Source organism: Hyla sarda, chromosome 4 (genome assembly GCF_029499605.1).
Source record: "Hyla sarda isolate aHylSar1 chromosome 4, aHylSar1.hap1, whole genome shotgun sequence".
In the NCBI taxonomy this organism is placed as follows: domain Eukaryota; kingdom Metazoa; phylum Chordata; class Amphibia; order Anura; family Hylidae; genus Hyla; species Hyla sarda.
In genome coordinates this window covers 157,463,413-157,488,833 of record NC_079192.1, presented here as the reverse complement: position 1 = coordinate 157,488,833, position 25,421 = coordinate 157,463,413, and the positions used below count along the sequence as shown (strand labels likewise).

The 25,421-nt window shown below is 44.1% G+C and overlaps 1 protein-coding gene across 20 annotated transcripts in view; it reads right to left on the bottom strand.

Moving 5' to 3' along the window:
• Positions 1-25,421, bottom strand: part of TJP1 (tight junction protein 1) — a 637,810-nt gene that overhangs the window by 69,656 nt on the left and 542,733 nt on the right. For all 20 annotated transcript variants that reach the window (XM_056572491.1, XM_056572485.1, XM_056572486.1 and 17 more), the window contains one exon: positions 4,411-4,535. In XM_056572491.1, the coding sequence (XP_056428466.1) occupies positions 4,411-4,535 (125 nt within the window). The remainder of the gene's footprint in view (positions 1-4,410; positions 4,536-25,421) is intronic.

The following is a 25,421-nucleotide window of genomic DNA, read 5'->3' as shown; positions in this document are numbered from 1 at the left end:
AGATTTGTAAATTACTTCTATTAAAAAATCAATCCTTTCAGTACATATTAGCTTCTGAAGTTAAGGTTGTTCTTTTCTGTCTAAATCCTCTCTGATGACACCTGTCTCGGGAAACGCCCAGTTTAGAAGCAAATCCCCATAGCAAACCTCTTCTAAACTGGGCGTTTCCCGAGACACGTGTCATCAGAGAGCACTGAGACAGAAAAGAACAACCTTAACTTCAGAAGCTCATAAGTACTGAAAGGATTAAGATTTTTTAATAGAAGTAATTTACAAATCTGTTTAACTTACTGGAGCCAGTTGATCTATATATAAAAAAGTTGGAAAAAAAAAAGAATCACAGTGCAGCACTCACCCTTCCAGTGATTTATTTCAGATCCGTGAACAATCCATATGGTGATCCAGGTACAGTAGGGTCCGGGGGGGAGGACAGGTAAGAGAGCTCCGAGGAGCGCTTGCGGCAACGTTTCGCGGCAAAAACCGCTTGGTCACGAGTGGCCAAAAAATATGATTTATACGCTTTAAGTATTTCCCCACATAAACAGGGGAAAGTGCACAAGTAACTTCCACTCCATTCAGACGACAGACTCATTTTGAGACCATAGGGTAGGTTTCCCAACCAGTGTGCCTCCAGCTGTTGCAAAACTACAACTCCCAGCATGCCCGGACAGCCTTTGGCTGTCCGGGCATGCTGGGAGTTGTAGTTTTGCAACAACTAGAGGCACCCCGGTTTTTGAAACACTGCCAAAGGGAGTACCAGTAGTGATGAGATATTTATCCTCCATTAGGTGGATGGGAGATAAAGGAATTGGCCTCAACAGGACTTCATGCACCATAATGCAAAAATAAAAACGGCACATCATCACAGCATTCAAGTTTTAACATTCTAAAATATGTTTAGAAAAGAGGACTTTGGGTGACTACATCTATAGTGAAAGACCAACAATATAAAGACTAGAGCAGATTCTGTGTTACATTAAAAGTCTATTCTGCTTCAAAGGTGTTAATGCAGAGTTCATACATTTTCAGCGAGTTGTGCTAATGTAGTTAAAATAAAACCAAGTGTGAAGCCAATATGCATGAATCCCACAATAACACCTTTTCCTTTAAAGCTTTTTCTTACAGGTTCCCAACACTTTACTTTTAACTGCAAAGGGAACCCTGAATTAACATTTTAACTGCAGAAGGCTTAGCAGAAAGGTTATTTCCAAAAAGCCAGAGCTCTTAGCTCTTCTGAAAGCGTTCCTACTATGACAAGCAACTATTCCAAAATGTTATCTGTTCATACTACAGGATCAGGCCCCTAGAAATTCATCCGTTTTAAGACCCATTATAATGTTCCGTTATGAAAACCCTTAAAATTGTCCGTTACAAAATCCCACTATAGTCTATGGGATTTTTATATAATCCGTTTTAACCTGCCCTAGCCCGTTATCAATAACGGACGTTATTTTGTGACAGAAGAAAGAACGGAAGAAATAGTGCATGCACATAGTCTCCAGTCACAAAAATTAAAAATGGGCTAGGACGGGTTCAAACGGATAATATAAAAATTCCATAGACTGTAATAGGATTTTGGAACGGCCGTTTTTCAATCGTTTTATTAACAGGTTATTGTAATGGATCTTTAAAACGGACATTTCTATAGTGTTAAAGTGCCTTACACATGGCTGACTATTTACAATCACATCAAATCATTTTCTGAACATTTTCACACCAGGGAAATTGTTGATCGGAAATTTAAGGCTACACAAGTAAATACATCTCCACTTGAAATCAATATGTTTACTGCATTACAATAAGACGTGTACAGACAAAGGTAACATTTCAATAAAGTGGCACAAGTGGGATTGGTAGGGATCTGAATAAGAGCAATTTTGAACCTAGCGGATATGGACACATTCACATCAACCCTCTAATCCTTTAAGTTCATGGGTTTTGGCCACCCCCACGGCAAACAGGTGCCTAAATATAGGCATACAGCCATACAACCTTCATGGGTAGATATTGGTGAAGTAGTATGGGTTGTACTAAGGAGCTCAGTGACTTGTCATAAGCTATCACAGGTCATTTTATTAACTCTGTGATCGGGTGCTAGATCTTCCCTGATCAACTTTAAGAAACATTCTCAGCTATTAGAACTAGAGATGAGCGAACTTACAGTAAATTCGATTCCTCACGAACTTCTCGGCTCGGCAGTTGATGACTTATCCTGCATAAATGAGTTCAGCCTTCAGGTGCTCCGGTGGGCTGGAAAAGGTGGATACATTCCTAGGAAAGAGTCTCCTAGGACTGTATCCACCTTTTCCAGCCCACGGGAGCACCTGAAAGCTGAACTAATTTATGCAGGATAAGTCATCAACTGGCGAGCCGAGAAGTTCGTGACGAATCGAATTTACTGTAAGTTCGCTCATCTCTAATTAGAACCTTGTCCTCCACCATGAGTGCCTGACCATACAAACGCTCTTTTGGCTGAATGGTTGCAAATTCCCAATGACACACAAGAACAGTTCAAGTCTAGTAAAATAGAATCCACTAAGTGTGGGACCACCATCAACTGATATGGACTTTTTTTTTTAGATTCACGGCTGTATTGTATTGCCAGTATTTTGCTACACAACATTTTTTTCAACAAAATAAAAACCCACAGATCTTAGGAATGGGAGGGTGCACCCTAAACTAATTTAATAAGTACAATTAATTTTGGGAGGTTAGCCACAGGTGCTCTTTAAACGGGAGCCAAGCTAACAGGATTATTCACTTATCCATAGGGTGTTAAAAAGTGGAGTGACCCTCGTAGATGGAGCGGCAGAGCACTTACACAACCAAGACTCCATTCACTGCTTTAAAATTGAGTAGTAGCCATACAAGTGCACTACTGCTCCACTGACAAGGGGCAGAAGGAAACTTTCCCTCTTTAGATCATAAGAAGCCCCAGCGATCACACATCACCTATTCTGCAGATAAGTGATAAACCCTGTTAGCAGATTATTCCCTTTAGTGACTAATGCATCTTTTAAGCAGCCATGTTTTTGCAGCGCTGTTAAAGTTACCATGCCACCCTAAATCTGATCACACCATATTAACCCTTTGATGGCCACAACAAGACCGCAGGAGACATCAAGGTCACATCACCACGTTTATTTGGGAAGTGAGCCCCCTTGGGCAGTCAACCTTGAGGACCTACAATAAAAAATACCAGCACAGACTGTTCACAAGAAGGCCATTACGGCCTACTCATAGTAAGGTCATATCTGGTGTATTTGCTGCAAATTTACAGTAACAGCCAATTAGGCTGAGATTTGAAAATAAAAATTTCATCCACATGCCACAGTAAGAATTTATCAAACATCTGTGTGGAAAATGACCTGCGGTGCAGATTTCATCTTTGGTGTTGGAGATCGTCTACACTTATAGGTTTTCGGCACTGACCTCAGCAAGGAAGTCAAAGCTGCCAAGTGTAGATTTTCAAATGTTTATATAATTAGCAAAATCCACACAAACTGCACAGCAAATCTGCTCCCACGACTTGACAATTTAGTGCACATTTTCCCCTGCAGATTTCGGTGTGGAACTGCTGAAGATTACAGGTAAATAAAATCCAATGCATTTCTACTGCATGTAGCAGTACTGATAAATGATGCCCTAATAGCAGCCCGTTTCATAGTGGCACACAACATATTAGCATATACATTTTAAATACAAACATTTAAAACCACCTTAATGGGATTAAAAACACACATTTCTAGTATATACATTACATTAATAACTATATTAATCTAATCTATATCCTCACTATCATAAATTAATACGTTTAGTGCGAAATGTGAACAGTACAAAAAAAAAATAGTGAGTGTTAATGGACCAAAGGGGCCTTTTCAAAGGGTTAACATTCAACTAGAACGTTGAGCAGAAGAGTGGTGCATTAGAATAATGCTGGACGGCATACTTAAATACATACAGAACATTAACAGATCAATGACTATTTTATTACAAAGCTCAATTATGCAGGGCCATTTCATTACAGAAGAGACCTCTTTACAGTTGGCAAAGCAGATCATTTATCAACTGTGTTCTTGTTGTCAACCTGTTATATTGACAAGCAGAGAAGAGGGGGAAAATATCAGTAGGAAAATAAACAAACCGGCTAGGATCTGCAACACAGAAAGGAGCCTGGGTAATTCTACAAAGCTTTGGAAGAATGGAATTTACACTAAATGGCATTGAACTGGGGGTCATTTGTGACCAGCTATTAATCAGACTTCGGGGAAACCATTATAGAATGTGTAAAAAAAAAAATGGTTTTTAAAGCATAAGAAAATGTCAGTAAATTAGCCAATTCCCTAAATTATGGGCGGTGTTAAACTACTGTAAATGGCAGCCAAATGTAACAAGTGAAAGCACACTCACTGCAGCAGGCCTTCTGCAGGCCCTCCTTTGAGAACATCAGAGATGACAATTGATGTTTCTCCACTCTGAAAATGGGGGTTATCTCTGCCTCCGGATATTGCGATCCCAAATCCAAATCCTGGAGCCTGAAAAATAAGATACAGAATGTTATAATTTCAGAACAATATACAGTTATACACTTCACCCAAACAAACAATACCCCATTTTATTATGGATAGAATACAAACATTAAGAGCCAGTATATGCCCTGTCCATGTAAATGAGAGAGGGACACAGAGAGAGGGAGGGAGAATAAAGATCATTTATTCCCTTCCCTAATAAAAATTTTAATCACCCCCTTTTCCCATTTAAAAAAAAAAAAAAAAAAAAAAAAACTGTAAATAAAAACATATGTGGTATCGCCGCATGCATAAATGTCAGAATTATATAAATATATTGGTAATTAAACCACACGGTTAATGGCGTACACGCAAAAAGTCAATTACAAAGTTGAAAATAGAGTATCTTTGGTCACTTAATATCATGAAAAAATGAATAAAAAGCGATCAATACAAAAATTGTACTGATAAAAACTTCAGATCAAGGTGCAAAAAATGAGCCCTCATATAGCCTAGCCTCATGCCATATAACCTCATACCGCCCTGTACACAGAAAAATAAAAAAGTTATAGGGGTCAGAAGACGACAATTTTTAATGTATAAATTTTAGGGTATCATTTTAATCATATGGACCTACAGAATAAAGAGACTGTCATTTTTACCGAAAAATGTACTGCGTAGAAACAGAAGCCCCCAAAAGTTACAAAACTGCATTTTTCTTCAATTTTGTCGCACAATGATTTTTTTTCCCCGTTTTGTCAGATTTTTGGGGAGAGAATTAGCAGATAACCTATCGGAATATCGGTATAAGTTATCGGCTATCGGCCTGAAAGTTCACAGATTATCGATATGGGCCCTAAAAAATCAATATCGGTCGATCCCTAATTGGAACTAAACCAAAAAAGGGAGGAAAAAAAGCTAATTGGTAAAGGTCACAACAAACTTCAAAAATGGGCTGGACAAAATTATTGTCACTCTTTCAAAATTGTGGAAAAATAAGATCGTTTCAAGCATGTGATGCTCCTTTAAACTCACCTGGGGCAAGTAACAGGTGTGGGCAATATAAAAATTACACCTGAAAGCAGATAAAGAGGAGAGAAGTTCACTTAGTCTTGGACAACAGAAAGAGGAGAAGAGAACTGTCTGAGGACTTCAGAACCAAAATTGTGGAAAAATATCAACAATCTCAAGGTTACAAGTCCATCTCCAGGTATCTAGATTTGCCTTTGTCGACAGTGCGCAACATCATCAAGAAGTTTGCAACCCATGGCACTGTAGCTAATCTCCCTGGGTGTGGACGGACGAGAAGAATTGATGAAAGGTGTCAACGCAGGAAAGTCCGGACGGTGGATAAGCAGCCCCAAACAAGTTCCAAAGATATTCAAGCTGTCCTGCAGGCTCAGAGAGCATCAGTGCCAGAGCGAACTATCCGTCGACATTTAAATCAGATGAAACGCTATGGCAGGAGACCCAGGAGGACCCCACTGCTGACACAGAGACAAGACTACATTTTGCCAAAATGAACTTGAGTAAGCCAAAATGCTTCTGGGAAAACCTCTTGTGGACAGATGAGACCAAGATAGAGCTTTTTGGTACAGCACATCATTCTACTGTTAACCGAAAACGTAATGAGGCCGACAAAGAAAAGAACACCGTACCTACAGTGAAATATGGCAGAGGTTCAATTATGTTTTGGGGTTGTTTTGCTGCCTCTGGCACTGGGTGCCTTGAATGTGTGCAAGGCATCATGAAATCTGAGGATTACCAACGGATTTTAGGTCGCATTTGTACAGCCCAGTGTCAGAAAGCTGGGTTTGCGTCAGAGATCTTGGCTCTTCCAGCAGGACAATGCTGTTGGGAAAAGGCATCCTTCCAATAAAAGACCTGGAGCAGTTTGCAAAGGAAGAGTGGTCTAACATTCCGGCTGAGAGGTGTAAGAAGCTTATTGTTGGTTATAGGAAGCCACTGATTTCAGTTATTTTTTCCAAAGGGTGTGCAACCAAATATTAAGTTAAAAAGGTGCCAATAATTTTGTCCAGCCCATTTTTGGAGTTTGGTGTGACATTATGTCCAATTTTCTTTTTTCCCTCCCTTTTTTTTTTTTTTTGTTTAGTTCCAATACACACAAAGGGAATAAACATGTGTATATCAAAAAGTGTAAGGCTGGGTTTACACCACGTTTTTGCAATACAGTTCCAGTATGAGGTTTTTGATATAAAAAAAAAAAAAATATGGATTCCTCAAAACCTGACTAAAATGCATCAGAACGCGTGCAGGGGTGTGGAAATTTTATAAAAAAAACTACTTGTCCACGGGACTAAAATGGAGCAAAATCTACTTGTCCCTCATGACGATCCCCTTGTCCCGGCCAATTTTCGCTTTTACGCACTCATTTTTTCCTCCTCGCCCTATAATAGCCATAACTACCCACTATAATGATACCTTTTCATTTTTCAATAACATTCTCTGAACCAAAAAATATATATATATTTGGGGAAGTGAAATTGAAATAGTAAAAGATAATTTTGCAGATTTGGTGGTTTTTCTTTTCAGCGCCATTTACCTTGTGGTTGAGGTAACATGTTAGTTTTATACTTTAGGCGCCTGGTTACAGCAATGCCAGATTTGTTTCGTTTACGTCATGTTTTACTAATTCTGAACATTTTCAAATTTTTTTAATTGCCATTTTTTAACCCCTGTAGCTTTATTTTTTTTCCGCATACCAGGCTGTATGAGGTCTCGTGTTTTGCGCCATAATCTGTTTTTTGTATCGGTACCATTTTGGCATTGATCTGACTTTTTAATCGCTTTTTAACTTTTTTTATGGGATATTATAAAAATTGCAAATCTGTGGTTTGGTATTTTTTTACATTTACCGTACGGGATACATAATGTTATATTTTCATAGGTTGTACAATTACGCACGAAGCGATACCAAATATGTTTATTTTTACTATGTTTGCATGTTTTTATATAGGAAAAGGGGGTGATTTGAACTTTTAACATGGAAGGGGTTAATGCAGCGGTCTTCAAACTGTGGCCCTCCAGATGTTGCAAAACTACAACTCCCAGCATGCCTGGACAGCGTACGGCTGTCCTGGCATGCTGGGAATTGTAGTTTTGTAACATCTGGAGGGGCACAGTTTGAAGACCACTTGGTTAATGTGTCTTTCAAACTTTTATTAAAACTTTTTTTTTTTTTTTTTTTTACACTTTATTAGACTTATGAGGAATCATTTGATTCCTCAGACAGATGAATAGATTCTATTGAACTCTATTAATCTGTGTGCTCTGTGATCCATTGATAGAGCCTATTCCAGCCAGGCTCTAACAATGACAGAGCGGGACAGCAGGGAACAGAGGCAAGTCCTCCGGCTACCTCTATAGTGGATCGCCCCCCTGGGATCCACCCCACTAGCCCACCATGGAGCATTCACATCTCCCTTTAGACGCCGCTGTCAGCTTTGACAGCGGCGATCTAAAGGGTTAATAGCCAGCCGCGGCGGCCCCCGGCTACTGAGAACAGCCAGGGGCTGCAGAGTATGGAGCGGGCAGGAATCCCGAGCCCGCTCCATACATACTGCAGAGCGCCGCAAGCATCTCTCCGTGCAGACGTGCCTCCTCCCCTCAGCTCTCCGAAGCTACAGCTGGGGGAGTGAAGGCAGAGGACGGAGGTCTGCACGGGGAGCAAGAAGCCACGCCCCCTCATCTCCCCCCGCACGTCTGCAGAGCAGGGGAGAGAAGACAAATACACAGCTTCTCATCTCCCCTGCTCTGCTTCCGAGGATACCGTTTTTTATTGTCGGAGGAGGCAGAGTATGGAGCGGGCAGGAGTCGGGTGCCCGCTCCATACAGACTGCAGATCGCCACCGCACTTGTCAGGTCCGGCCCTGCTTGCCCGAAGCCGGGCTAAGGGCCGGACAAATTCCCCTGCCTGGCGCCCAAAACTGCTAGTCCCGGGCGTCGGGCGATAGGAATGCCACATCCCTGGCGTGTCCAGTTTTTTTTTTTTTTTTTATCTGTATAGGGTTTGAAAACTGTATAAGGTTTGAAAAAAATTATGTCCAGTTGTATCCGTTTATTAGGAAAAAAAACTTATACTTTTTTTCACTCCATTATGAATAAAGTTTCACTTGTTTGATTGAAATTCCAAGAAAAAAAAAAACTGCAAAGTCAAAAACTGTATGGTGAAAACCGGATGGAACTGTCCACACATATGGTTCTGTATGGTTCCCATTGACTCCCATGTTAAAAAATATACGTATACGGTAAATACTGTTTTTCACCCAGGCCACTGTTTTCTGTCCGAAAAAAAAAAGTAAAAAAAATTATGGTTTGAAAAACCAGAGACAACCGTATACATTATGGCAATATAAAGTTTAAAGAAAGACCAATGCACTCACCACTTCAGTTGCTAGACTCTTCTTTATTTACGAAAGCATTAATTAACAAGGGGAAGGAAGCGGCCTTAAGAAGCACTTTCAGTGCGAGACTATTCTGTAGCCCGCTGAACACCGCGTCCTCGTTCCTATCCCTGCACCGGGGTCCAGCCTTGTTAACGAATGCTTTCGTAAATAAAGAAGACTCTAGCAACTGAAGTGGTGAGTGCATTGGTCTTTCTTTAAACTTTATATTGCCATTTGGACTTTGCTCTGTGACCAAATCTGCACCGCCTACAAGTGTTGCATAGGCTGGATCAGCTGCCTTTATGTGTCCTATTTGAACTGAGGGTGCGCTGGATGTGAATTAGTAGTGCCAGGTCTTTCTCTTCTATACGTGTAGTATATATTATGGCGCATACGGTTTTTAATGGGAAGTCTATGGGCACGGTTTTCTGTATGGTTGCATACTTTTTTTTTCCTCTTCAAAATCACCCCCCCCCCTCCCCCCCTTATTGCAATCCTTTTCTGTGACAAATACTTAAAGAGCACCTGTCATCAACAAAAACTTTTAATATGTTGTTCATAATCATTAATTTAGACATTGTAATATATCTTCATTAAAAAATATTAATACCAGTTTTTTCATTTTATACTTTTGGCCACTAGGGGTCTCTCTTCTATGCCTGGCCTGCAGGTAGCTTCCTATGCTTTTCATAGTAAGTGTACAGCTTTTAGGACTAATGATGAAAGGGCTCTGGTCCTTCCACAAGAAGTTCAGTGCTCTCAGCTCAGGACTCGAGCTACAAGCCTGCACATGCCTCTCATATAACAGAGGCCAGTCACCTACCCCTCCCCCCTGCTCTGTGTTCTCCCTGCCCCTCACCACATGTTATCTTATACATTGTATTATCTCACTGCACACCCTGCTCTCACTGCCCCTGGTTCTCAGCATTGACTTTTTAGTGCAGAGACACACAGGAGAGAGAGAGAGAGAGAGAGAGAGAGAGAGAGAAAGAGGCTGCCGTCCCTCCCCTGTACTTAGTCTGTATGCACACTGCAGAGCAGTGTTTCCCAACCAGGGTGCCTCCAGCTGTTGCAAAACTACAACTCCCAGCATGCCCGGACAGCTGTTGGCTGTCTGGGCATGCTGGGAGTTGTAGTTTTGCAACAGCTGGAGGTACCCTGGTTGGGAAACCCTGCTGCAGAGGGAGAGCAGCATACAGGATACTCTTAAATGTTCTTGAAAAATGTCAGGTGTGCCAACATTTACGGAAATGAATGTATATGTAAATACATTGATTTAAAAAATGTGTATATTTTTGGGTGAAAAATGCTGTCCCTGCAGCTATTGCCTGTGTGTCTCAATGAGGAATCCAAATATAGGAAGTGCAGGACAAGCAGGGATCTGTGCAGGCTCCTGGCTTGTTCATCATCATCATCATCATGTCTAAGTCAGGAACATGTCATAGAGCCTCACTGTACAGAGCCCTGCATGTTCACCCACACTTCCTGTATTTGGACTCCTCACAGAGTCACACAATAGCTGTAGGGACAACAATACACACATTGTGTAACCAATGTATATATCAAATAATGGTATTTTCTACATTATATAAAAAGTTTTTGTTAATGACAAGTACACTTTAAAGTCACTGAATCTACCCTATGGACTGTCAGCAATGGCTGCAAAATACAGCTGCCACATGTCCATTTCTATAAAACTGGATTAAAATATTCTCTCTATAGGTCAATCATGTGTTTCAATGCCATCGTCAAAATCCAATCACACACATTGGCGAGATCGTCTGGCTATGAAGTACCAAACCTAGAAACACTTAACATGTGTTGTTGGGGAAAAGAAGCTGCTGTTATGAAAGATGAAAAAATAATTAAGGGATCTGTGTGAATTGCTAAACCAAGCTAGGGGTGGACAATAAGCAGATGTACTGGGGCCCTAATGCCTATAGAAACTGGGGTGCCCATCGACAAGTGGAAAAGGTAGCCTTGTTTCAGAGGACTGGGACATTGGAAACCCATTAAACTGGTACGGTATGAGGTGGCAGTGACAAACCATTTATCAGACATCTATGACTTTTCTTCATGATATCTGATATAAATGGTTTTTGCTGTAATGCAGCTTTAGGCTATGTTTACACACAGTGTACTTTATTTTATACTTTAGCTCCAGCTAGCAGCAGGCTTGGGAGAGCCAAATTGGTAAAAATTGTTCTTAAAAAAAAAAAATATATATATATAAAAATTGTGATAGACTGTACACATTGGGTATTGATATAATCTTACTGACCTAAAGAATCAAGATAAGGTAAAAAAAAAAATAATAATAATAAATAAATAAATGGTAACTACTTTCTATTGTTCTTCCTCGTCAAAACAGTCCCAGTTATACAGGGGTCTTGTGAAGGTCTCATCTAAAAAACGGTCTATGAGGTGGTATTTTCTACTCAAAATTAGACGAACACAAGTCAGAAGAGAGAGAGACCGAAAGTATGAAAAGCAAAGATAAATAAAAACACTAAATAAACCTTCTAGATCTATTTATTTAAATGACTCCTATGTGCTCACTGCCAGGAAGAATACTGCCACTATGTATGCATCACTCGTGTCCTGCCCTTATAAAACTTTATTGTGCAAGGACACATATGAAAGGGTGTGCGACTTCTATCAATCACAATAAGCATAATGGGAGATATCATAGAAAGTAAAAAGTTAAGCAGTGGGGGCAGCTACTTGTTTTTAGCCCATCTGAAACCCAAACATCCTATTTAAAGCTTTTAATCTGCTTAATGTAGAAAACACATATTTAACTAGCTACAGTGTTGGACGATATAATAAAAGGGTATGCTAATGTCTAGACAGTAAATTATGCCTCCGTTTGTGTATTTTACAGGAATTTACAGTGACTCATCCATGTGGGTATTAATGTATTTATGTTCAAGGGAAAGCATATGTAAAGATGGCTGCAATTAAAGTTAAAGGGGTACCCCGGTGGAAATGTATTACATTTTTTTTTTTAAATCAATGGTACCAGAAAGTTAAACAGATTTGTAAATTACTTCTATCTTTATCCTTCCAGTACTTAGCTGCTGTATGCTCCAAAGAAAGTTCTTTTCTTATTGAATTTCTTTCCAGTCTGACCACAGTGCTCTCTGCTGACATCTCTGTCAATGTCACGAACTGTCCAGGGAGGAGCAAATCCCCATAGCAAATCTCTCCTGCTCTGGACAGTTCCTGATACATACAGAGATGTCATCAGAAAGCACTGTTTTAGCCCAAAAAGAACAAATCAACTTCAGCAGCTGATAGAACAAATCTGTAACTTTCTGGAGCCAGTTGATATGTATATATAATTAAAAAAAAGTACTGTGGTCAGGCAGAAAAGAAATTCAATAAGAAAATAACTTCTTCTGGAGCGTACAGCAGCTGATAAGTACTGAAAGGATTAAGAGTTTTAAATAGAAGTAATTTACAAATCTGATTAACTTTCTGGCACCAAATGATTTAAAAAATATATAATTCCACCGGAGTACCCCTTTAAAGGGGTATTCCAGCTTATAACATGTATCTCCCCTACCCATAAAATAGGATAAGAGTGTGTGATCTTCAGAACAGGCACTTACAGTCTCGTTGTCTATGGAGCTGGCAGAGACAGTATTTTTATCAGCACTATTTTGGGATACATATAATGAGTTATTAATGGGGGAATTCAAGGGTTGTTTTCTTCATCCTTTGAACCCATGATGCCAAATTATATTAATATGTAATATGCTTTTATTACCTCCAGGTGCCACACTGTTCCATTTTCATGCACAGGACCTGGAAATGTCCTGGTTAACCCTTTTACTGTGTGGTCTTTCACCTTTCTGGGCATGCCATGCATCCAGAAGCAAAACATCATGAGTCACATGATCTCCAGGGGCCCATGGCTATGGTGCAGTGGGTGGATGGATAGCACTACTTCAGTAAATCCCCTCCACCCTGCTATCCACCCACCCAAAAATGCTAAAAAAAATTGTAAGGTGATGTTATAGAGTACCTCTCCTGATCGAGTAAAATTTTATAACCCACCCAGTTCACTGCCCCCATCATGATAAACCACCCCCTGCCTTTATTTTTTAGTTTTATACCTTGATATTGCTCTGTATTTTCTGCTCAGATTCACAGACTGGGAAGGGGCGTTATCCAGCAGGCGTGACATAACCTGAAGCCATACAGGGGAGAACTTCCTCCCTTACTCTGCAACCAACAGCAGTTCAGTGCAGTGAGATGAGCTATGATTGGATAAGGCTGCACACACACCCCTCAGCATTTCCAGGTTTTGTACTTTGCCAGGCCAGCAGGAGTTCCAAGTCTGTACAAAAGATGGGGGGAAATGTGCTCTGGACAAGTAGGGAGACACCTAGTGGCAGCTTTTTTTAAACACAAATAAACCTTCACTTTTACAATAGAAATATTTTTATTTACCATAAGGAGTGCAATAGCAAAAATTTTTTTAAAGAGAAAGTGTCCATAAACTACGTGAACATGCAACATAAATAAAATAAAAAAATATATATAAAAAAAAGTCCAAACAATGTCAGAAATGCAGCAGAGAAATGTTTCACAGACTCCACTGGTTGTTCAACTAAGGTGGTGCTCAGCATCAAAGGCAGATGCAAGTACGGTAATTCAATGGAGAAAACTGGATACTTATGATACCCTTAACACTAATTTTATATTTATTTATATATATATATATATATATATATATATATATATATATATATATATATATATATATACATACACACACACACACACATATATACATACATACACACACACACACACACACACATATATATACACACACACACACACACACACACACACTGTATATTTCATTTATATCTATGCAAGAACATAAATATGATGGAGGGTTCCCGTTCCCTAGGCAGCTGAAAATACCAGATTGCTTAGATAGGTAATTCTCAGCAGCCTAAAGTGGATTTATTGAGATTAGAGATGAGTGAATTTACAGTGACTCGATTCGTCACAAACTTCTTGGCTCGGCAGTTGCTGACTTTAGCCTGCATACATGAGTTCAGCTTTCAGGTGCTCCGGTGGGCTGGAAAAGGTGGATACAGTCCTAGGAGAGAGTCTCCAGCCCACCGGATCACCTGAAAGCTGAACTCATTTATGCAGGCTAAAGTCAGCAACTGCCGAGCCGAGAAGTTTGTGAAGAATCAAATCACTGTAACTTCGCTCATCTCTAATTGAGATGGGAATTAAACATGGCTAGAGGGTAAGGAAGATACCACTTTCCCTTAAAGGGGTACTCCCGTGGAAAACCTTTTTTTTTTTTTTTTTTTTTTATATCAACTGGTTCCAGAAAGTTTAACAGATTTGTAAATTACTTCTATTAAAAAAAATCTTAATCCTTCCAGTACTTTTTAGGGTCTGTATACTACAGAGGAAATGGTTTTCTTTTTGGAACACAGAGCTCTCTGCTGACATCATGACCACAGTGCTCTTTGCTGACATCTCTGTCCATTTTAGGAACTGTCCAGAGCAGCATATGTTTGCTATGGGGATTTTTCTCCTACTCTGGACAGTTCATAAAATGGACAGAGATGTCAGCAGAGAGCACTGTGGTCATGATGTCAGCAGACAGTTCTGTGTTCCAAAAAGAAAACAATTTCCTCTGTAGTATTAAGCAGCTAACAAGTACTGGAAGCATTAAGATTTTTTAATAGAAGTAATTTACAAATCGGTTTAACTTTCTGGAACCAGTTGAAAAAGTTTTCCACGGGAGTACCCCTTTAATACATTACAATTCATGTCTTCACATAAGATAAAACTACATTCAAATCCAAATTAAATGAGGAAATTGCACCTTCCATGGTTCATTAGAACCAGATAACCGTAAAAGGAAATAAGACTTCTCAAAACAGACTGTTTGAAAATAAGATATTACAGGTAAATAGACTTTACTTATATTTTAGCAGAGAAGTCATCAGTATTTGGTGAAATTCTACTCAGGGAGATCCCAACTGTGAGGGGAGAGCAGACGTCCCTCCGCAGACCCGCACAGATGGATGTCAGTGACGTCACTCGTCAGGCCGCAGCACAGGACGGGTGTCTGTGTCTGTGTGTCTGTGTGTCTGTGTGTCTGTGTGTCTGTGTGTCTGTGTGTCTGTGTGTCTGTGTGTGTGTCTGTGTGTGTGTCTGTGTGTGTGTCTGTGTGTGTGTCTGTGTGTGTGTCTGTGTGTGTGTGTGTGTGTCTGTGTGTGTGTCTGTGTGTGTGTCTGTGTGTGTGTCTGTGTGTGTGTCTGTGTGTGTGTCTGTGTGTGTGTCTGTGTGTGTGTCTGTGTGTGTGTCTGTGTGTGTGTCTGTGTCTGTGTGTGTCTGTGTGTGTGTGTGTGTCTGTGTGTGTGTCTGTGTGTCTGTGTGTGTGTCTGTGTCTGTGTGTGTGTCTGTGTGTGTGTCTGTGTGTGTCTGTGTCTGTGTCTGTGTCTGTGTCTGTGTGTGTGTCTGTGTGTGTGTCTGTGTGTGTCTGTGTGTGTGTGTGTGTCTGTGTGTGTGTCTGTGTCTGTGTGTGCGCCTGTGTGTGTGTCTGTGTCTGTGTGTGCGCCTGTGTCTGTGTCTGTGTGTGCGCCTGTGTCTGTGTGTGTGTGTGCGCCTGTGTCTGTGTGTGTGTGTGCGCCTGTGTCTGTGTGTGTGTGTGCGCCTGTGTCTGTGTGTGTGTGTGCGCCTGTGTCTGTGTGTGTGTGTGCGCCTGTGTCTGTGTGTGTGTGTGCGCCTGTGTCTGTGTGTGTGTGTGCGCCTGTGTCTGTGTGTGTGTGTGCGCCTGTGTCTGTGTGTGTGTGTGCGCCTGTGTCTGTGTGTGTGTGTGCGCCTGTGTCTGTGTGTGTGTGTGCGCCTGTGTCTGTGTGTGTGTGTGCGCCTGTGTCTGTGTGTGTGTGTGCGCCTGTGTCTGTGTGTGTGTGTGCGCGCCTGTGTCTGTGTGTGTGTGTGCGCCTGTGTCTGTGTGTGTGTGTGCGCCTGTGTCTGTGTGTGTGTGTGCGCCTGTGTCTGTGTGTGTGTGTGCGCCTGTGTGTGTGTGTGTGTGCGCCTGTGTGTGTGTGTGTGTGCGCCTGTGTGTGTGTGTGTGTGCGCCTGTGTGTGTGTGTGTGTGCGCCTGTGTGTGTGTGTGTGTGCGCCTGTGTCTGTGTGTGTGTGTGCGCCTGTGTCTGTGTGTGTGTGTGCGCCTGTGTCTGTGTGTGTGTGTGCGCCTGTGTCTGTGTGTGTGTGTGCGCCTGTGTCTGTGTGTGTGTGTGCGCCTGTGTCTGTGTGTGTGTGTGCGCCTGTGTCTGTGTGTGTGTGTGCGCCTGTGTCTGTGTGTGTGTGTGCGCCTGTGTCTGTGTGTGTGTGTGCGCCTGTGTCTGTGTGTGTGCGCCTGTGTCTGTGTGTGTGCGCCTGTGTCTGTGTGTGTGCGCCTGTGTCTGTGTGTGTGCGCCTGTGTCTGTGTGTGTGCGCCTGTGTCTGTGTGTGTGCGCCTGTGTCTGTGTGTGTGCGCCTGTGTCTGTGTGTGTGCGCGTGTCTGTGTGTGTGCGCGTGTCTGTGTGTGTGCGCGTGTCTGTGTGTGTGCGCGTGTCTGTGTGTGTGCGCGTGTCTGTGTGTGTGCGCGTGTCTGTGTGTGTGCGCGTGTCTGTGTGTGTGCGCGTGTCTGTGTGTGTGCGCGTGTCTGTGTGTGTGCGCGTGTCTGTGTGTGTGCGCGTGTCTGTGTGTGTGCGCGTGTCTGTGTGTGTGCGCGTGTCTGTGTGTGTGCGCGTGTCTGTGTGTGTGCGCGTGTCTGTGTGTGTGCGCGTGTCTGTGTGTGTGCGCGTGTCTGTGTGTGTGCGCGTGTCTGTGTGTGTGCGCGTGTCTGTGTGTGTGCGCGTGTCTGTGTGTGTGCGCGTGTCTGTGTGTGTGCGCGTGTCTGTGTGTGTGCGCGTGTCTGTGTGTGTGCGCGTGTCTGTGTGTGTGCGCGTGTCTGTGTGTGTGCGCGTGTCTGTGTGTGTGCGCGTGTCTGTGTGTGTGCGCGTGTCTGTGTGTGTGCGCGTGTCTGTGTGTGTGCGCGTGTCTGTGTGTGTGCGCGTGTCTGTGTGTGTGCGCGTGTCTGTGTGTGTGCGCGTGTCTGTGTGTGTGCGCGTGTCTGTGTGTGTGCGCGTGTCTGTGTGTGTGCGCGTGTCTGTGTGTGTGCGCGTGTCTGTGTGTGTGCGCGTGTCTGTGTGTGTGCGCGTGTCTGTGTGTGTGCGCGTGTCTGTGTGTGTGCGCGTGTCTGTGTGTGTGCGCGTGTCTGTGTGTGCGCGTGTCTGTGTGTGCGCGTGTCTGTGTGTGCGCGTGTCTGTGTGTGCGCGTGTCTGTGGGTGCGCGTGTCTGTGGGTGCGCGAGTGTGGGTGCGCGAGTGTGGGTGCGCGAGTGTGGGTGCACGAGTGTGGGTGCACGAGTGTGGGTGCACGAGTGTGGGTGCACGAGTGTGGGTGCACGAGTGTGGGTGCACGAGTGTGTGTGTGTGTACGAGTGTGTGTGTGTACGAGTGTGTGTGTGTACGAGTGTGTGTGTGTGTACGAGTGTGTGTGTGTACGAGTGTGTGTGTACACGAGTGTGTGTGTACGAGTGTGTATGAGAGTCGGGGGGGGGGGGGGACAAAACGACGGCAATGCTACCTAATGTGGGGGACCCTGCTTCTACCTAATGTGGGGAATCACAGAAATAGATACATTCTACTTTTAATGTTCCAATCAAAATTGTCACAGAAACCATTAAAACTCAGCTTTTAATATCACCATATTAAATGTATACAAACCATCAAAAAAAAAAAAAAACACAACAGTTCTGGTACTGTACCCAGATATCGTACATGCAACCAGAAAAGACAAAAATGACACCACGGTCAGTCAGACCACATTTGCTGCACCGCAACTACGATGAGTTGACCATTAGCAGACTTACTGAAAAACACAAATCCCCCTATCCAACAGCGGTAAAGTACATTGATATATACAAGATGTCCTATAATAAAGGTATTTATTTATTTATATTTATATCTATTAGTTGCTTATTCTGACTTTACATCTGGTTACATGTGGTGCCTAATTGTGGACCACTTAGAGAGATACCTTGATGTCAGATATTTAAAGTTGTGATTCAAGATAGTTGCTCCTGGCAACCAGGAGCGATCTTTCTCTATTGGTTTACATGGAATAGTGATATTGCGGAGAAACATTCCTTTGATTATAGCAGAGGAATGAGCATTTTTGTGGTTGTGGTTCCAGGACGGGTTGTCTATGGCAACCAGGTATCTTGCTTCATGTGACTGTGCCTTTAATATACCTTTATGAATATCAGATATATATTGTAACAGATACAGTACTGGTACATAGTTTAATTTGCAGGGACCTGTGTTAAATATATACCATTTTTGCTACAGTTACCTACTATCATCTTTTAGGCCACAATAGTCCTTTGTCCACATTATCTGTATACAGTATACACTCATTGCTTGGTAAAGTATTTCAGTAGGATACACACTCCATCTATCAACTGACTGCGTATATATAGGCTAGGGCACCCTCCTTGTCCACCGAGATAGACAGACAGGGCGCCCAGTGAGACAGAGAGCCACTTTCCTAATTGTCTCTAATGCAGGGTTGTCCTAGGGCATATTAGGGTAGGTTCCAGAGCGGGGCCGCCTAGGTTTAAGCCTATGGTAGGGGACTATCTAGGGACAGGACAGATATAAGGGCACTCCACATATAGCCAGTTTTATCCCCAGGTTCCACCCATACCTACTCTGCCCTTACACCCACCCTTTATTATAGGACATCTTGTATATATCAATGTACCGTATATACTCGAGTATAAGCCGACCCGAGTATAAGCCGAGACCCCTAATTTTAACCCAAAATCCCAGGAAAAGTTATTGACTCGAGTATAAGCCTAGGGTGGGAAATACCTCATCCCCCCCTGTCATCATCCAGACCCGTCCTTAACATCCTCATCATCATCCCCTTGTCATCATCCCACACATCCCCCCTTCATCATCCCCTTATCATCCCACACATTCCCCCTTCATCATCCCCTTGTCATCATCCCACACATCCCCCCCTTCATCATCCCCTTATCATCCCGCACATCCCCCCTTCATCATCCCCTTATCATCATCCCACACATCCCCCCTTCATCATCCCCTTATCATCCCACACATTCCCCCTTCATCATCCCCTTATCATCCCACACATCCCCCCTTCATCATCCCCTTATCATCCCACACATCCCCCCCTTCATCATCCCCTTATCATCCCCTTATCATCCCACACATCCCCCCTTCATCATCCCCTTATCATCCCACACATCCCCCCTTCATCATCCCCTTATCATCCCACACATCCCCCCTTCATCATCCCCTTATCATCCCCTTATCATCCCACACCCCCCCCCCCCTTCATCATCCCCACACCCCCCCTTCATCATCCTCTTCTCATCATTCGCCCTCAGTGGTCTTCAACCTGCGGACCTCCAGAGGTTTCAAAACTACAACTCCCAGCAAGCCCGGGCAGCCATCGGCTGTCCGGGCTTGCTGGGAGTTGTAGTTTTGAAACCTCCGGAGGTCCGCAGGTTGAAGACCACTGCGGCCTTCAACATCATCCAGCCCCCCTCTCACCCCCTTTAGTTCTGAGTACTCACCTCCGCTCGGCGCTGGTCCGGTCCTGCAGGGCTGTCCGGTGAGGAGGTGGTCCGGTGAGGAGGTGGTCCGGTGGGGAGGTGGTCCGGGCTGCTATCTTCACCGGGGGCGCCTCTTCTCCGCGCTTCCGGCCCGGAATAGAGCCGTTGCCTTGGCAATGACGCAGAATTACGTTGGCAATGAACGCACCTCTGCGTCGTTGTCACGGCAACGTGACTATTCTGAGGCCGGGCCCGAAGCGCTTAGAAGAGGCCTCCCCGGTGAAGATAGCAGCCCGGAACCACTATCCCACCGGACCACCTCCTCACCGGACAGTCCTGCAGGACCGGACCAGCGCCGAGCGGAGGTGAGTACTCAGAACTAAAGGGGGTGAGAGGGGGGCTGGATGATGTTGAAGGCCGCAGTGGTCTTCAACCTGCGGACCTCCGGAGGTTTCAAAACTACAACTCCCAGCAAGCCCGGACAGCCGATGGCTGCCCGGGCTTGCTGTGAGTTGTAGTTTTGAAACCTCTGGAGGTCCGCAGGTTGAAGACCACTGCGGGTGGGGGAGTTCACTCGAGTATAAGCCGAGGGGGGTGTTTTCAGCACGAAAAATCGTGCTGAAAAACTCGGCCTATACTCGAGTATATACGGTACTTTACCGCTGTTGGATAGGGGGTTTTGTGTTTTTCAGTAAGTCTGCTAATGGTCAACTCATCGTAGTTGCGGTGCAGCAAATGTGGTCTGACTGACCGTGGTGTCATTTTTGTCTTTTCTGGTTGCATGTACGATATCTGGGTACAGTACCAGAACTGTTATATGTGTTGTTTTTTTTAATGGTTTGTATACATTTAATATGGTGATATTAAAAGCTAAGTTTTAATGGTTTCTGTGACATACCTAATGTGGGGAACCTGCCGCCTACCTAATGTGGGGAACCTGCCGCCTACCTAATGTGGGAAACCTGCCGCCTACCTAATGTGGGGAACCTGCCGCCTACCTAATGTGGGGAACCTGCCGCCTACCTAATGTGGGGAACCTGCCGCCTACCTAATGTGGGGAACCCCCAGAAGTAGCACTCCCATCATCCGTCAACTCATGCTATTACCACACGGGGGTAGGGGGAATCGGGGGGTTGCTGGTGGATGATGAGGGGCGCATGATGGGGGCATTATATGTGAGGGGCGCATGATGGGGGCATTATATGTGAGGGGCGCATGATGGGGGCATTATATGTGAGGGGCGCATGATGGGGGCATTATATGTAAGGGACACATGCGGCCCAGCCTCATCCAGCTTCTACCTCCAGTGGCCACAGGATAATTTGAGATTGCAACCCCTGGTGTAGTTCATAATATAGTGTCTGTACCTGTGTGTGACGGTTCTCTCACAATTCTTCTGTGATTTTCACCCCACTATTTATTTTTATCAGCATACAAAATGACTGTTGTCTCAGATTTTTCCCAGCTTGCAATGCGGCCAAGACCTCACTCACTAGTCAGCTGATGACAGGGAGCCTGTCTGCTTCAATGGGTGGAGGGATCGCTTGGTGGGAGAGAGATCAATCTGCAACTAATGCAACAGCTGTAGGCACCCTGATTGAAAACCACAGGTCTTTTGAATGGATGCAGCTCATTTATGTTTCAATGGGTGGGGTGGCTGATGTGTGGGAGGGAGGAAAATTTAATTGTGGGATTTGTAGTTAAAAAAAGAAAACTCAAGCTGGAAATACCAGTTCACAAAAAGCTAGCCCCAGTGTTATGGTAATCTCACAACATAGCCATTTAGCCCCAAGACAAGCGCAGATCCTTCCTAAACATGTCCATTACTGTCTGCCAGGTACGTACTAAAATCACCTTATGGTGGATAACGCCTTTAAGAGGTCAATTTGGTAGACAGGGATACAGCTGCCTGTAAAGGATAAGGCCTTGTTCACACAGCGTAAACCATGTGAAATGTCTGCCTATATCAGCCAACATATGCATAAAGGAGATGGCTTCAAGAAAAGGTACAGGAGTACATCGGCGCTGAACGGACCCAGGACACAGCGAGGTAAGAAGATAAAATCCAATTTATTCTATGCCACGCGTTTCCTATGACAGGAGAGTCAAGCGTTTCCTATGACAGGAGAGTGCCAACCACCCAACTTGTGACATTTGCGCTGCTGTCTTCAGTCCTGACTCTGCTGTCATAGGAAACGCTTGACTCTCCTGTCATAGGAAACGCGTGGCATAGAATAAATTGGATTTTATCTTCTTACCTCGCTGTGTCCTGGGTCCGTTCAGCGCCGATGTACTCCTGTACCTTTTCTTGAAGCCATCTCCTTTATGCATATGTTGTGGGATCCACACCAGGAGAGCTGCAGACGGACCACTGTATCCAGGCTTTAACCATTGTTGTGTATGTTGTTACACAACCATTCAGGATGAGCAGTTACAGTTAGACCTTACCCTCCCCTCCCCTCCCCCTTCTCTGGTGGTGTTACCCTATGGAGCGCCTTCTTTCCTGTTTTTAGATATGTCAGCCAACGGCTGTCAGGGCATCCTGGGATATGTAGTTTAGCAACAGCTGGAGGCACCCTGGTTGGGAAACACTGACCTACACTATGGGGGTCTATGTTTAGCACTCAGAACACACACAAAACATCAAGACTATTAATACATATAAACTAATAATATCCCCTTCACACACTATATTATGAATCCATGTAACAATGCATGCTTCTACACAGAAAAGGAAGTATAAACACTGTAATCTCCTTATCAATATAAAAGGATTAGAAGACTTCATACGTGCCTCCTTCCCCACACATTCGTCATTGAGGTAGAGTTTGGTGACCCCACATACACACTTAATAGTCAGCTGATCCTGGGTTCACACCACATTTTTGCAATACAATTCCCGTATACGTTTTCAATTTGAAAACCGTACGGAACCGTATTGAAAACCGCATACATTGACTCTCCATTGAAAACCATATGCCAAAAGATGCTTCAGGTTGTGTCCGTTTTGCATCCTGTACGGTTTTGTCCGTTTTTTTCCCATACCCAAAACCGTAGCCTACCACGGTTTTTGGTTTGAGTGAAAAACTCTATTGAAACTTATATTTCTTTTTAACATCGGAGTCAATGGGAACCAAACAGAACCGTATGTGCGTACGGTTCCATCCAGTTTTCATCATACGTTTTTTTTTTTTTTCTTGGAATTTCAATCAAATAAGTGAAACCGTCACGCCCCCTCCCATAGACTTTAATAGCGGGGGTGACGTCACAGGGGGCGGAGTAGTGATGTCACGGTACTCCGGCCCCGTGGTCGCCACCCGGCTGTTTGCGAGCTGGCACCGTGGTGTGCAGCTCAAACAGGTGGGTGGCGAATACAAGATTGCGGGGATCCCCAGCGGCGAGACCTCCGCGGTGAGACATCTTATCCCCTATCCTTTGCTTTGGATAGGGGATAAGTTGTCTCAGGGCCGGAGTACCCCTTTAAGATTTTTTAATACAAGCGATTAACAAATCTGTTTAACTTTCTGGCACCAGTTGATTAAAAAATAAATAAATAAGTTTTCCACTGGAGTACCCCTTAAAAAAAGGGTAATCCAGCCCCTAAACTCTTATCCCCTATACAGAGTACAAATGTCTCATGTCTGACTTCTGGGTCCCGACTGTCCCCACTGAATTGGCCGAGTTTGCAACTGCTCTCTTAAAGGGGTACTCTCGTGGAACACTTTTTTTTCAACTGGTTCCAGAAAGTTAAACAGATTTGTAAATTACTTCTATTGAAAAATCTTAATCTTTCCAGTACTTTTTAGGGTCATTATACTACAGAGGAAATTATTTTCTTTTTACAACACAGTGCTCTCTGCTGACATCATGACCACAGTGCTCTCTGCTGACATCTCTGTCCATTTTAGGAACTGTTCAGAGCAGCATATGTTTGCTATGGATATTTTCTCCTACTCTGGACAGTTCTTAAAATGGACAAATGTCAGCAGAGAGCACTGTGCTCATGATGTCAGCAGAGATCACTGTGTTCCAAAAAGAAAAGAATTTCCTTTGTAGTTTTCAGCAGCTAATAAGTACTGAAAAGATTAAGATTTTTTAATAGAAGTAATTTACAAATCTGTTTAAACTTCTGGCAACAGTTGGTTTAAAAAAAAAAAAAAAAAAAAAAAAAAAGGTTTCCACTGGAGTACCCCTTTAATTGCCTATTGGAGTGCAGCATATATCCAAGCACTGTACCCTGGTATCTCCGATGTGCCGAAATTTATCAAAACCTGTGCAAAGGAAAAGTTACCCAGTTGCCCATAGCAACCAATCAGATCACTTCTTTCATTTTGCAGAGGCCTTGTTAACCTCTTAAGGACATAGGACGTTCTCTAACGTCCCCACTACCTGGGCTTTAATGCCCAAGAACGTTAGAGAACGTCCTGTTGTATTTCCGGTCTCTGCCGCTCGCCGGGCAGAGATCGGAACCGGATGCCTGCTGAAATCCTTCAGCAGGCATCCAGTGCAAACGCTGAGGGGGGCCATGTAGGCCCCCCATGTCGGCGATCGTCGCAAATCGCAAGGGAAATCACCCTTGCGATCTGCGGCGATACCGGGCTGATCGGGTCTCTGGGACCCGACCGCCCGGTAATTTCGCATGATCCCGGCTGTCACAGACAGCCAGGACCATGCTGAAGTATCGGAGCGAGGTGGCAAGCCGGCCACCTCCTCCGATCTCCTGCGATCTGTCGGTTAACTAACCGACCAATCGCAGGAGGGGGGGGCGGTTACTTCCTCCCGTCCTGCCCGGCCCCTTGAAGTCCGGAGAGGACGGGAGGAAGACCGGAGGATGCGGCGGGGGACGGGGGAGTGCTGGGGATCGGCCCCGGTACTTACCTCGTCCCTGAAGACCCGGATCCCGGCGATGAAGACGGCGGCGGCGGCGACAGGTGAGTGGATCTTCAGCCGCGGTCGGGCCCTTTACAACAATGCACGTCGCCGTAAAGCGACATGCATTGCTGTATTGGGACCCTGTAAACTACAACTCCCAGCATGCCCAGACAGCCCTTGGCATCTGGGCATGCTGGGAGTTGCAGTTTTGCAACATCTGGAGGTCCACAGTTTGGAGACCACTGTGCCCTTCCAGATCTTGCAAAACTACACATCCTCAGCATGTCCTTACTGTCCAGGCATGCTGGGAGTTGTAGTTCTGTAACATCTGGCCCTTCAGATGTTGCAGAACTACAACTCCCAGCATGCCTGGACAGTTTTGGCATACTGGGAGTTGTAGTTTTGCAACATCTGGAAGGGCACAGATTGGGAACCACTGTATTAGTGGTCTGCAAACTGTAGTCCCCCAGATGTTGCAAAACTACAACTCCAAGCATGCTGGGAGTTGTAGTTCGGCAACATCTGGCTCTAAAGATGTTGCCGAACTACTACTCCCAGCATGTGAGAGAATGCTGGGAGTTGTGGTTTTGCAACAACTGGAGGCACACTGGTTGGGAAACATTGTCTGTTTCCTAACTCAGTGTTTCCCAACCGTGTGCCTCCAGCTGTTGCAAAACTATAACTACCAGCATGCACTGATAGACTGTGCATGCTGGGAGTTGTAGTTTTGGAACAGCTGGAGGTCCCCCCCCCCTGTGAATGTACAGGGTACATTCACATGGGCAGGGGGCTTACAGTGAGTATCAGGCTGCAAGTTTGCGATGCAGCAAATTTTGCGCGGCAGCTCAAACTCGCAGCGGGAACTCGCTGTAATCCCCCGCCCGTGTGACTGTACCCTAAAAACACTACACTACACTAATACAAAATAAAATAAAAAGTAAAAAACACTACATATACACATACCCCTACACAG